The 14,241-nt window shown below is 47.1% G+C and overlaps 1 protein-coding gene across 1 annotated transcript in view; it reads left to right on the forward strand.

The window, feature by feature from the left end:
- The window catches only part of ZBTB7A (zinc finger and BTB domain containing 7A), an 88,328-nt gene that overhangs the window by 58,095 nt on the left and 15,992 nt on the right, over positions 1 to 14,241 (forward strand). The window contains exon 2 of the mRNA XM_058163626.1: positions 12,991 to 14,192. Within this exon, the coding sequence (XP_058019609.1) occupies positions 12,991 to 14,192 (1,202 nt within the window). The remainder of the gene's footprint in view (positions 1 to 12,990; positions 14,193 to 14,241) is intronic.

Below are 14,241 nucleotides of genomic sequence, written 5' to 3' on the forward strand. Positions count from 1 at the left end.
TGTCAATCATTCCCCGGCAGGGATTACAACGAGAAGCCGCTCTGGTTGGATTTACTCAGGTGGTACTCTCCGCTGACCCTTCTTAAAACCCCAGGGGGTCAGGAAGGGATTGGGGACTCTTCCAAAGGCCCCCCCCCAAAGCATATACAGTTAGTCCTCAACTTACGACCACAATTGAGTTCCAATTTTCCGTTGCTGAGCGAGACAACGCCAGGGAGACTGCAGCAGTCCTTCCAGGACTGTAATGCAGGTAGTCCTCGACTAACAACCGCATTTGACCCCAGAATTTCCATTGTTAAGCAAGAACAGCTGCCAAGTGAGTTTCACCCTTCTTTTACGACCTTTTCTCGCCACCGTTGTTAAGTGAATCATTGCCGTTGTTCAGCGAGCAACATGGTGGTTTTAGCAAATCTGGCGTCCCCGTCAATTTTGGCTGGTCAGAACGTCACAGGACCCTGCAGCCGTCATAAATATGAGTCCGTTGCCAAGCCCCCAAAGTTGACCATGGAGAGGCTGCCACGGTCGTTAAATGTGACAGGTGGTCGTCGCTTTATTTTTCCCCCCAGCGCCGTCGTAACTTCGAACAGTCACTAAAACGAATGGGTGTGTGAGTCAAGGACGACCGGTACCCTACTGGCGAATCCTGTTGCCTCTTGTTTCCCTTTCCGTATGATCCAAGTTTCTAGTCCTCAGTCATTCAGAAGCAGGCGTTAAGAAAAATGCAGGAAATTGCCTGATTTGCATCCAGAATTGATCGGATTGGTCTCTGACATTAACTGCTACCATTCAAACCCCCCTCCCCTCCTCTCCCACATTGCTTGAGTGGTGCCATCTTAGAAAACAGGGGTCTCCAACTTTGGTCCCTTTAAGACTTGTGGACTTCAACTCCCAGAGTTCCTCAGCCAGCTTTGCTGGCTGAGGAACTCTGGGAGTTGAAGTCCACAAGTCTTAAAGGGACCAAAGTTGGAGACCCCTGTTATAAAACACTTTTAGACAGGGGGACATCTTTGAGATGGAATCTCCCTTCCTCTCATGCTTTCGGAGGGTGCAGTTCCCGGAGATGCCAACAGGGGTCACTTTTCCTTGGGTGATCCATGGATGGGAGACCAACAGGAGATCTTCGATTAGATTGGGAAGCGAAGCAGAATAAGTAAGGCCGAAAGGGCTGTCCACTTCTGTCTTGCTGCCACAGGGGGAAAAAATGACAACAGTTATAATTGTTTGAAGTGGTGTGTGTAGGGTTTCCTGCCTAAGCAGGGGGTTGGACTAGAAGACCTCCAAGGTCCCTTCCAACTCTTGTCATTCTATTTCTATTTGCGAAGCTGGCAGGCTCCAAAGGCGGATTTCCTTTCATAGACGTTGGAACGGCGACCCATCTGGAAGAGGCATTAAGCCGAGGAAATGATCCGCAGATGAAACCATTAACTGACATTTAATCTGCTTAATCAGCTTAACGCAGGGGGCTCCGAACCTGGCAACGTTAAAATTTGTGGACTTCAGTTCCCAGAATTCTGCAGGCAGCCATGCTTGTGGATTTCAACTCCCAGAATTCTGCAGGCAGCCATGCTTGTGGACTTCAGTTCCCAGAATTCTGCAGGCAGCCATGCTTGGGGACTTCAACTCCCAGAATTCTGCAGGCAGCCAGGCTTGTGGACTTCAACTCCCAGAATTCTGCAGGCAGCCATGCTTGGGGACTTCAACTCCCAGAATTCTGCAGGCAGCCATGCTTGGGGACTTCAAGTCCCAGAATTCTGCAGGCAGCCATGCTTGTGGACTTCAATTCCCAGAATTCCGCAGGCAGCCATGCTTGTGGATTTCAACTCCCAGAATTCTGCAGGCAGCCATGCTTGTGGACTTCAATTCCCAGAATTCCGCAGGCAGCCATGCTTGTGGATTTCAAGTCCCAGAATTCCTCAGGCAGCCATGCTTGTGGACTTCAATTCCCAGAATTCTGCAGGAAGCCACGCTTGTGGATTTCAACTCCCAGAATTCCTCAGGCACCCATGTTTGGGGACTTCAATTCCCAGAATTCCTCAGGAAGCCACGCTTGTGGATTTCAACTCCCAGAATTCTGCAGGCAGCCATGTTTGGGGACTTCAAGTCCCAGAATTCCTCAGGCAGCTATGCTGGTGGACTTCGACTCCCAGAATTCCAGTGTGTGTCAGGTGAATTGTGCCTGATTGTATGGCCTTTTTTGCCATGGTTGAGCAAATTGCTGCGGTTGTTAAGTGAATCATGAAGTTGTTAAGTAAATCACGTGGTTGTTAAGCGAATCATGCAGGTAAATGAACCATGTAGTTGTTAAGTGAATCATGGTTATTTAGTTAAGTGAATCAGGCAGACTTTAAGTGAATCATGCAGTCGTTAAGTGAATTATGTAGTTGCTAAGTGAATGGTGCGGTTGTTAAGTGAATCGTGGTTGTTAAGTGAATCATGTTGTTAAGTGAATCCGGCTTCTATCGATTTTGCTTGTTGGAAGCCAGCTGGGAAAGTCACACATGGTGATCACGTGACCTGGAGATCCTGCAGTCTTCATATATGCATGCCAGTTGCCCAGCACCTGGATTCTGATCATATGACCATGGGGATGCCGCAAGGGTTGTAAATGCGAGGACAGGTCATAAGTCTCTTTGTTCAATGCCCCTGTATTTATTATTTATTTATTTATTTATTAATCGTATTTGTATACCGCCCTATCTCCCGAAGGACTCAGGGCGGTTCACAGGCACATAAAAACACATAAATACAGAGTAAAAACAATTAAAAAACTTATTCTAAAAGCCGAATATTTAAAACAATATAAAACTAAAACCCAATTTAAAACCCATAAATTTAAAATCTAACTCAGTCCCGCGCAAATAAATAAGTGTGTTTTAAGCTCGCGGCGGAAGGTTCGGAGGTCCGGAAGTTGACGAAGTCCTGGGGGGAGTTCGTTCCAGAGGGCGGGAGCCCCCACAGAGAAGGCCCGTCCCCTGGGCGTCGCCAGACGACATTGCCTCGCCGACGGCACCCTGAGGAGTCCCTCTCTGTGAGAGCGCACGGGCCGGTGAGAGGTATTCGGTAGCAGCAGGCGGTCCCGTAAGTAACCCGGCCCTATGCCATGGAGCGCTTTGAAGACGTTCACCAACACCTTGAAGCGCACCCGGAAGGCCACAGGTAGCCAGTGCAGTCTGCGCAGGAGAGGTGTCACCCGGGAGCCACGAGGGGCTCCCTCTATCACCCGCGCAGCCGCATTCTGGACTAACTGCAGCCTCCGGATGCCCTTCAAGGGGAGCCCCATGTAGAGAGCATTGCAGTAATCCAGGCGAGACGTCACGAGGGCGTGAGTGACCGCGCATAGGGCATCCTGGTCTAGAAAGGGGCGCAACTGGCGCACCAGGCGAACCTGGTAGAACGCTCTCCTGGAGACGGCCGTCAAATGATCTTCCAGAGACAGCCGTTCATCCAGGAGGACGCCTAAGTTGCGCACTGTAACTTCAAATGGTTACTAAAAGAATGGCTGTAAGTCGAGGACTTTCTATAAATGACTACAGAGGGAGAACAACCACTTGTCTGTAATGGAATAATAGTGTCTCCTGCTTGAGCAGCGGGTTGGACTAGAAGACCTCCAGGGTCCCACAGGCGAAAAATTGGCCAAAATAAGACAATTTTGCCAGTGTTTCTAGAAGTTCAAACCATTTCATATCCTGAAGTAAAACTTACCCATTACAGGTAGTCCTCGATTTACGGCCACAATTGAGCCCCAAATTTTTGTTGCCAAGTCTGCTTTTCCCCCATTTTACGACCTTACGTGCCACCGCTGTTAAGTGAATCACAGCAGTTGTTAAGTGAGTCACATGGTTGTTAAGTGAATCCAGCTCCACCATTGACTCGGCTTGTCGGAAGGTCGCGAAAGGGGATCTACGTGACACACACGCCCCCCCGGGACACTGCGACCGTCATAAATGCGGGTCGGTTGTCAAGTGTCCGAATTTTGACCACGGGGACGCTGCGACAGTCGTAAGTTTGAAAACCAGTCGTAAGTTCCTTTTTTCGGCGCCGTTGTACATTGGAATGGTCACTAAATCAAGGACCACCTTAGAATGTCTGGCCTATGCACTTGATGAAGGATCTAACCAGCGGCAAGTTTTTCCTAGGAAAAAAAAAAAAAGAATTATTCTTCTAATTTCCAGACACAGCCCGATGGATTAAGAAGGACAACTTCATAGTACCGACATAGTAGCCGTAGTTACGTGATATATAAGTAGTCCTCGACTTACAACCATTCATTTAGTGAGGGTTCAAAGTCGAGGGTCACCGGTATTCAGCTTGAGAAAACGAGCGCATGAATTGGGATGATGTGATGGCGGGGGTTGTCGCAACAGTGTGAAAAACGGCCCTTTTCTTCCGTGCCGTTGCGACTTCGGGTGACCTCTAAGCGGACGGCTGTAAGCCCACCTCCGTGTCAGTAGTACCTGCCACGCTACCTTTGTCCCGCCGCTGCGATTTCGGCAGATTCGGAAATGGAGTCGGAAAACAGGTGCTCCCTGCGATTGGCTGGCTGCCACTCCTGACTCGGAAAAAATGTGCATGCGGCACACAACGCCCAGGCCTGTCTCGGCTTTGCTTACCGGGCAGTTTAATGTTGCTGACCAGCTTCCTTCCTCAGCGGCTCTTACCCACTGTGCTTAGTGTTGTCCTAGCTCATGCGCCGGCCAGCCGATTTTCAGGCCTGGAAGTCAGCAAATGGGCCGTTTCCGGCCTCCGGAGGGCCTCCGGGCGGATGGGGAAGGCCGTTTTCACCCTCCCCAGGCTCCAAGAAGGCCTCTGGAGCCTGGGGAGAGTGAAAAATGGGCCTACCTGGCCCACCGTGCCATCACGTGCCAAAAATGGGGGGAGCACAGGGGGGTCGTGCGCTCATGTGCCCCCACATTGAATTATGGGTGTGGCCACACACACGCGGGAACACCCCTCCCTGTGCTCCCCCCGCTTTTGGCACGCGACGACCAAAAAGGTAGCCATCACTGGAATAGAATATAGAATAATTTAGAATACAGAATATAGCATATAGCATATAGCATATAAAATTGAATGCGGTGCGGTGCGGTGGAATGGAATGGAATAGAATATAGAATATAGAATAATATAGAATATAGAATATAGAATTGAATGCGGTGCGGTGCGGTGCGGTGCGGTGCGGTGCGGTGTGGTGGAATGGAATAGAATATAGAATATGTAATAATATAGAATATGTAATATATTTATTTATTTATTTATTTATTGTTTATATTTATATACCGCCCTATCTCCCAAAGGACTCAGGGCGGTTTACAGGCATTTAAATATAGAATTGAATAATATAGAATATAATATAGAATTGAATGCGGTTCAGTGCAGTGGAATGGAAAAGAATATAGAATATAAAATATAGAATATAGAATATAGAATATAGAATTGAATGCGGTGCGGTGCAGTGCAGTGCAGTGCGGTGCGGTGGAATGGAATAGAATATAAAATATAGAATAATATAGAATATAGAATTGAATGTGGTGCGGTGGAATGGAATAGAATAGAATATAGAATATAGAATAATATAGAATATAGAATATAGAATTGAATGCGTGCAGTGCAGTGAAAAGTGTGTGGTGGAATGGAATAGAATATAGAATATGTAATAATATAGAATATGTAATATATTTATTTATTTATTTATTTATTGTTTATATTTATATACCGCCCTATCTCCCAAAGGACTCAGGGCGGTTTACAGGCATTTAAATATAGAATTGAATAATATAGAATATAATATAGAATTGAATGCGGTTCAGTGCAGTGGAATGGAAAAGAATATAGAATATAAAATATAGAATATAGAATATAGAATATAGAATTGAATGCGGTGCGGTGCAGTGCAGTGCAGTGCGGTGCGGTGGAATGGAATAGAATATAAAATATAGAATAATATAGAATATAGAATTGAATGTGGTGCGGTGGAATGGAATAGAATATAGAATATAGAATAATATAGAATATAGAACTGAATGCGGTGCGGTGCGGTGAAATGGAATGGAATAGAATGTAGAATATAGAATATACTGTAGAATATAATATACCGTAGAATACAGAAGGATCGGACTAGACTAGACTAGACTGGATCGGACTAGACTAGAATATAGAATCAAACAGAACAGAACAGAGAATATACTCTAGAATAGGATAGACAGGATAGGATAGGAAAGGAAACAGAATAGAATATGGAAAAGAATCTAAAATAGATGAACACTTGGAAGGAGCTCTGGAGGTCTTCTAGTCCAACCCCCTGCTCAAGCAGGAGACCCTATCCCGTTTCAGACAAATGGCTGTCCAATCTCTTCTTTAAAACCTCCAATGATGGAGCACCCACAACTTCTGGTGGCATGCTGTTCCACAGGTTAGTCGTTCTCATTGTTAGGAAGTTTCTCCTTAATTCCAGGTTGCTTCTCTCCTTCATTAGTTTCCATCCGTTGCTTCTTGTCCTGCCTTCTGGTGCTTTCGAGAATAGGTGGAACCCCCCCCCCCCGTTCCTCTTTTTGTGGAGAGGCACTGACCTTGGCCTGGATGGCTTTTTTTGGTCAAATGCAACGAAACGGGCCCTTTCCCATCGAAAGGGGTTCAGTCGGTGCCTTCGCCCTGCAGTCGACGCATCAAGAGGGCGTGCAAATTGCACGCCAAAAGGCCCATTTTCCCACTCCCGTCCCGTGACCCCTTGCCGTTTAATTCTCACACACAAACACATGCGGATGGTTTCTCCCCCCCTTCTCCCCCTCCGATCACAAGATGCCACCCATCTCCAGTTGTAAGTATCCGACAGATGTCGGATGGCATTCCAGGCAGTGGGGCGGTGGGCTTCCAAAAGCCCCGCCTGGGCTTGCAAAATTCGGGAGCCGGTTTGTGTCTCTGCCCTCCCTTCTCGGGGTGTTGGGAAGATGAGAACTAAGATAGCCACCCCTGTTTTTTGGTGTGTGTGTTTTTTTAACCAACAACACACACACCCTCCCCGCCCCTTGGAGAAAATACGGGGATTAAACAACCTTTGTGAAAATTAGAATGGAATAAGGATTCTGTCCTTGGAGACCTAAGATTCAGGCTGGACATTTGAGGGTCTCTGAGAGGTGTTTTTGGGAGAGAGGTGTGTGTGTGTGTATGTGTGTGTGTGTGTGTGTGTGTGTGTGTGAGAGAGAGAGAGAGAGAGAGAGAGAGAGAATCTTTTGGCAGGGAGTGTTGTCCCCGTTCGCCCACCCCATCTAGGCAAGGTGGAAATGGGACACTTTGAAGTGAATGGCTTACCTCCAGAAGAAGTTGTGGAAGCTCCATCACTGGAGGTTTTCAAGAAGGGACCAGACAGCCTCTTGCCTGGAATGGGACAGGTAGCCCTTGACTTAACAGCAGCTCCTTTTGTGACCGTTCAAAGTCTTATCTCGGGCACTGAGAAAAGGTAACTTAGGAGCCTTTTTCACGCTTAACAACCGTTGCCAGCGTCCCCCTGGTCATGTGATCAAAATTCAGACGCTTGGCCACTGGTTCATATTTATGACGGTTGCAGCGTCCCGGGCTCAGGTCCCTTTTGCGACCTTCTGATCAGCAAAGTCAATGGAGAAGCCGGAATTAGAATTAGAATTAGATTAGAGCTAGAAGGGACCTTGGAGGTCTTCTAGTCCAGCCCACTGCTCAATAGATTTAATGAAAGAATAGAATAGAATAGAATAGAATAGAATAGAATAGAATAGAATAGAATAGAATAGAATAGAATAGAAAATATGGAATGGAATGGAATGGAATGGAATGGAATGGAATGGAATAGAATAGAATAGAATAGAATAGAATAGAATAGAATAGAATAGAATAGAATAGAATATTTTAATACGTAATATAATGTAATAGCGGTATAATGTAATAATATAATATGAATAGGATAGGATAGGATAGGATAGGATAGAATAGAATAGATATTGTAATATGTAATATAATGTAATTGCAGTATAATGTAATACAATATGAATAGAATAGAATAAAATAGATATTGTAATATGTAATATAATATAAAAGCAGTATAATGTAATAATACAATATGAATAGAATAGAATAGATATTGTAATATGTAATATAATGTAATAGCGGTATAATGTAATAATATAATATGAATAGAATAGAATAGATTCATTTAACAGTCGTGTTACTAACTTAACAGCTGTAGTGATTCACTAAACAGCTGTGACAAGAAAGGTCGTAAAATGGGCCAAAACTCACTTAACAACTGTCTGGCTTAGTGACAGAAATTTTGGCCTGCAATGTTGTATGTCGAAGAGTGCCTACAGTCTCCTCAGCATAGCGACCGAGCCTGCGGTCAAAAGGAATCCTGGCCAGCCATGCCAAGAGATCCTTAGAAAAGGATTGAGGTGATCCATGGATCATCCTTCTACTACCCCAAGGGGTTTTATTTATTTATTTATTTATTATTTAAATTTTTATACCGCCCTTCTCCCGAAGGACTCAGGGCGGTTCACAGCCAGATAAAAAATACACAGTAATACAATATAAATACGATTAAAATACAATTAAAAAACTTATTAAATTGGCCAAGATTAAAAATTTAGGATAAAAACCCATAAAAACCCATAAATTTAAAACTAACCCAGTCCAGCGCAGATGAATAAGTGAGTTTTAAGCTCGCGACGAAAGGTTCGGAGGTCCGGAAGTTGACGGAGTCCCGGGGGGAGTTCGTTCCAGAGGGCGGGAGCCCCCACAGAGAAGGCCCTTCCCCTGGGCGTCGCCAGACGACACTGTCGCGCCGATGGCACCCTGAGGAGTCCCTCTCTGTGAGAGCGCACGGGTCGGTGAGAGGTATTCGGTAGCAGCAGGCGGTCCCGTAAATAGCCCGGCCCTATGCCATGGAGCGCTTTGAAGACGTTCACCAACACCTTGAAGCGCACCCGGAAGGCCACAGGTAGCCAGTGCAGCCTGCGCAGGATAGGTGTCACGCGGGAGCCACGAGGGGCTCCCTCTATCACCCGCGCAGCTGCATTCTGGACTAACTGAAGCCTCCGGATGCCCCTCAAGGGGAGCCCCATGTAGAGAGCATTGCAGTAATCCAGACGAGACGTCACAAGGGCTTAGCAACTTTTAACCCTCGTGGACTTCAACCCCCAGAATTCCTCAGCCGCGCCAAGCTGCAGCATCACGTGATCCAAATTCGGAGGCTTGGCAACTGGTGTGTATTTATGACGGTCGCAATATCCCGGGGTCACTTAATCCACTTTGGTGACCTTCTGACAAGCAAAGTCGGTGAGGGAAGCCGGCTTTGCTTAACAACCGTGTCATGAACTTAGCATCTGCAAACAATTCACTTAACAACTGGAAGAAAGGTCGTAAAAGACGGCAAAGCTCACTTCTCTAAGTTTCTTAGGGCTCCGTTGTGGTCGTAAGTCGAGGACTGCTTATATGAGAGGGATCTTGGGAGTCCTAGTGGACAACCATTTAATTAGGAGCCAGCCGTGTGCAGCAGCTGCCAAAAAAGCCAACACAGTTCTGGGCTGCATAAACAGAGGGATAGAATCAAGATCACGTGAAGTGTTAAGACCACTTTATAATGCCTTGGTAAGGCCACACTTGGAATATTGCATCCAGTTTTGGTCGCCACGATGTAAAAAAGATGCTGAGACTCTAGAAAGAGTGCAGAGAAGAGCAACGAAGATGATTAGGGGACTGGAGGCTAAAACATATGAAGAACGGTTGCAGGAACTGGGTATGTCTAATTTAATGAAAAGAAGGACCAGGGGAGACATGATAGCTGTGTTCCAATATCTCAGGGGTTGCCACAAAGAAGAGGGAGTCAAGATATTCTCCAAAGCACCTGAGGGTAGAACAAGAAGCAATGGGTGGAAACTAATCAAGGAGAGAAGCAACTTAGAACTAAGGAGAAATTTCTTAACAGTTAGAACCATTAACCAGTGGAACGACTTGCCTCCAGAAGTTGTGAATGCTCCAAAACTGGAAATTTTTAAGAAAATGTTGGATAACCATCTGTCTGAGATGGTGTAGGGTTTCCTGCCTGGGCAGGGGGTTGGACTAGAAGGCCTCCAAGGTCCCTTCCAGCTCTGTTATTATTAAATTATATCCCTTGTTCGTTTTTCCTCAATAGAAGTTAGTCCTTGACTTACAGCCATTCATTTAGTGACGGCGTGTGCCTAACGACTGTGTGATTCAGTTAACGACGGCACCGGTTGGCTTAACAACCCTGCCGCCAAACAAGGTCCCCGAATTGGAACGGAACTCACTTTAACCACCCGCCTTGCTTAACCACAGAAATCCTCCTCCCGATTGGGGCGGTCATCAGACCAATTTCGCTCTTGTAGCATACGAACAAGAACATGAGGACTAGTGGCATGAGATGTTGAGCCTGATTGCTTACCATGTAATTATTATGAAAAGGAGGGGCTCCTTTTTCAAGCAGTTGACCGATTGGTGGGTTATGTCGTGGTTTCGCCAGCATCCTGGGTGGATTGCAGTCCATAAACTGTGGTTTGGGTTAATCGGAGTTTGTCGATCTATGTTTCTACCTTAGCAATGTGGGGAGTGGAGAGGCTGCCCTTCCTGTCGGGAAACTTGCTTTTTAATACACCAGGGTGGTTGTTTAGCCACACAACGACAACACAGGTGTGGTTTGTGTACTAAATGTGAGGAAGAAACATTGTGGGAGCTTTACTCCCAAACAATCCGCCCTCGAAAAATTGGCTTTTATCTGGGAATGGTGTGCTTACTGATTTATTCTGGTTTTAATATTTTAGTTCATCTTAATTAGTTGTAGTTTAACCCTGAGAGGTTGTGTGTGTGTCTGTTTTCACTGTTCTTATTGTTTTGTATTTGTAAGCTACCCAGACCCTACAGGAGTGAGTACTGTAGTTATAATAAAGTTAAAACACTATTGGTACTCTCAGAGCTTGGATAATTTCTTGGCAGGCGTTTCATGACCCAACTAGATAACCTCATTAGTGCTAAGAAGGGGTGGGATTAATTGAGAGGAGGAAAAGGAAGGAAGGAAGGAAGGAAGGAGAGCAGTGGTGAAATCTGAACTGGTTTATTACCGGTTCGCTGGCTGCGCATGTGCGCTGCTCACTACGCACTAAATGTGAGGTGCGCAGTGCACACCAAAAAGAGGCATGGGGTAAGTAGAACATCGTGCAGAGGGGTGATCAGCTGTGGCGTGCGATCTTTTTTTTTAACTTTTAAAAGCATTTTTTTGCAACCTATTCAGCCGAATAGGTTGTAAAAAAATGCTTTTAAAAGTAAAAAAAAAAAAAAAAGGCTCCGACGATCGTGCAGCTCAGCTGTGATCGTCAGAGCCTTTTTTTTTTTTACCTTTTAAAAGCATTTTTTAAAAGAAGCGGCCAGCGGGCAACCGGGCGATTGGGTGGGCATGCGGGCGGGGGGGGCAGGGATTTTTGCTACCGGTTTTCTGAACTACCCGCCGCCATCGCTACCGGATCGGCTGATCCGGTCCAAACCGGGAGCATTTCACTCCTGAAGGGGGGAGTCTTGATGCTATCTGAGCTCAGCTGTTTCCTTGCAGACGTTTTGTTACCCAATTAGGTAACATCATCAGAAATAGAGGAGGTGGGATTTGTGGAAAAGAGGAGGAGGAAGAATCCTTAGCGCTCTCTCCAAACTGGGTTGTTTTCTTGCAGATATTTCACGACCCGAGTAGGTAACATCATCAGTGCTAGAAGAGGGTGGGGTTTGTAGAGAGGAGGAAGAGGGCTGTGGCCTCCTGGCTGCTTTCTCCGGCTTGGTTGTTTCCTTGCAGACGTTTCATGATCCAACTAGGTCCCCCAAAACAGCCTGAAAACGTCCCAAAAAACAGCCTTAAAATGTCCCCCAAAATGGCCTGTAAATGGCCTGAAAAATGGCAAAAAAACAGGATGTTTTTCAGGCCAAAAATGCCCTGAAAGCAACCTGAAAAACAGCCTGAAAACAGCTCGGAAAACAACCTGAAAATGGGCCAAAAAACCACCCAAAAATCTAGGCATGCGTGCGCCAGCCAGCTGGTCTTCGGGTTTCCGGTGCTTCGGCGCGCGCATATGCACGTATGTTCCGGTTTGGGCACTTGGTGCCGAAAAGATTCGCCATCTTGGCTCTTTTAAGACTTGTGGACTTCAACTCCCAGAGTTCCTCAGCCAGCTTCGCTATGTTGCTTAGGGCTCTGTTGTGGTCATAAGTCGAGGACTGCTTATATCCCTTCTTCGTTTTTCCTCAATAGAGGTAGTCCTTGACTTCATTTAGTGACAGTGTGTGCCTAACAAGCATGTGATTCAGTTAATGACGGCAGCGGTTGGCTTAACAACCCTGCCACAAAACAAGGTCCCCGAATTGGAACAGAACTCACTTTAACCATCCGTCTTGCTTAACAACAGTAATCTTCCTTCCGATTGGGGCGGTCATCAGAGCAATTTCACTCTTGTAACATACAAACAAGAACATGAGGACTAGTGGTATGAGATGTTGAGCCTGATTGCTTACCATGGAATTATTACGGGAGGGGCTCCTTTTTCAAGCAGTTGACTGATTGGTGGATTATGTCGTGGTTTCCGCAGCATCCTGGGTGGATTGCAGTCCATAAACCGTGGTTTTTACGTGCCCCTGGCATCTCCAAACTTGGTCTCTTTAAGACTTGTGGACTTCAACTCCCTGAATTGCCCAGCCAGTAGAGCTGGCTGAGGAATTCTGGGAGTTGAAGTCCACAAATCCTAAAGTCCGGGGAATTTTGGGAGTTGAAGTCCGCAAGTCTTAAAGTGCCCAAGTTTGAAACCCTTCCGTTAGTCAGTTAACTGGAACTAACTGGCGCAAGTGACTCTTGTGTACGGGAGGAGGGGGGAAATAATTGTTTGTGGCTGTACAAAACTGAGAGTGAGGGAAAGCGCTCGTTGCTGACCCGCTATATCTTGATTGACCACGTGTGTCTTGCCTCTGTCTTCACAGCCCTCTAGTGCCAGCATGGAGGGGGGTGTGGATGGCCCCATTGGGATCCCCTTTCCCGACCACAGCAGCGACATCTTGAGCAGCCTGAACGAGCAGAGGAACAACGGCCTGCTTTGCGACGTGGTGATCCTGGTGGACGGGCAGGAGTTCCCCACCCATCGCTCGGTCTTGGCGGCCTGCAGCCAATACTTCAAGAAGCTCTTCACCTCAGGGCTGGTGGTCGACCAACAGAACGTGTACGAGATTGACTTTGTGGACGCGGACGCCCTCTCTGCCTTGCTGGAATTCGCCTACACCGCCACTTTGACCGTCAGCACTTCGAACGTCGGCGAGATCCTCAACGCCGCCAAGCTGCTAGAGATCGAGGCGGTGAGGGACGTCTGCACGGATCTCCTGGACCGGAAGATTCTGGCCAAAACGGACCAGATGGATACAGTAGATCAAATTGATCAAAGAAACCATCTCCGAGCAAAAGAATACCTGGAGTTTTTCCAGAGTAATCCCATCAATGGCCAACAGGGCAACTTTTCATGGACCAACCAAGACTTGAGAGACCTTCAGAGGCTCACCTTCCGTGGCCGAGAGGAGGACGAAGAGCCGGATTGCAACGGCATGGACTTCTACTCGCAGGCCGCCCTCAGTGACAGACCAAAGGCAAACGACTGTGATCTCGATGCCAAGCACGCCATGTGGGACGAGGACGAGGTGACGGGTCAGGGACCCTTGTTCCCCGCTTCTCAAAATGGACAATTCAGCGGGCGTAGCCTGCCGGTGTCCTTGGGGGAGGATGATGTACCAGCGGGCATTCAGTTGGACCAGCAGGAGGTGGGAGATTCTCCAGCGTTTGCTTCCGGCGGACCCGAGCGAGAAGAGGACCCCCGAGAAGTGGACGGCTTGGCCGCCAGCGCGCTCCTGCAGCAAATGATCAATTCGGTGGGACGACAACAGCTGGCCGATGAGGACCGCAAGGACGACGACGGAGTCATGGATTATTACTTGAATTATTTTAGCACTTCCCAGGAGGGCGGCGAATATCCGTCCTGGTCTCAGAAGGTGGAGAAGAAAATCCGCGCAAAAGCATTCCAGAAATGTCCCATCTGCGAGAAAGTGATCCAAGGAGCCGGCAAGCTCCCACGCCATATTCGAACCCACACCGGCGAGAAGCCGTATGAGTGTAACATTTGCAAAGTTCGGTTTACAAGGTAAGCGGGGAATCGCAGAGGGGAAAGAAGTCGGGGGTGGGGGGTTTTT

This window comes from Ahaetulla prasina, chromosome 1 (genome assembly GCF_028640845.1).
Source record: "Ahaetulla prasina isolate Xishuangbanna chromosome 1, ASM2864084v1, whole genome shotgun sequence".
NCBI lineage: Eukaryota > Metazoa > Chordata > Lepidosauria > Squamata > Colubridae > Ahaetulla > Ahaetulla prasina.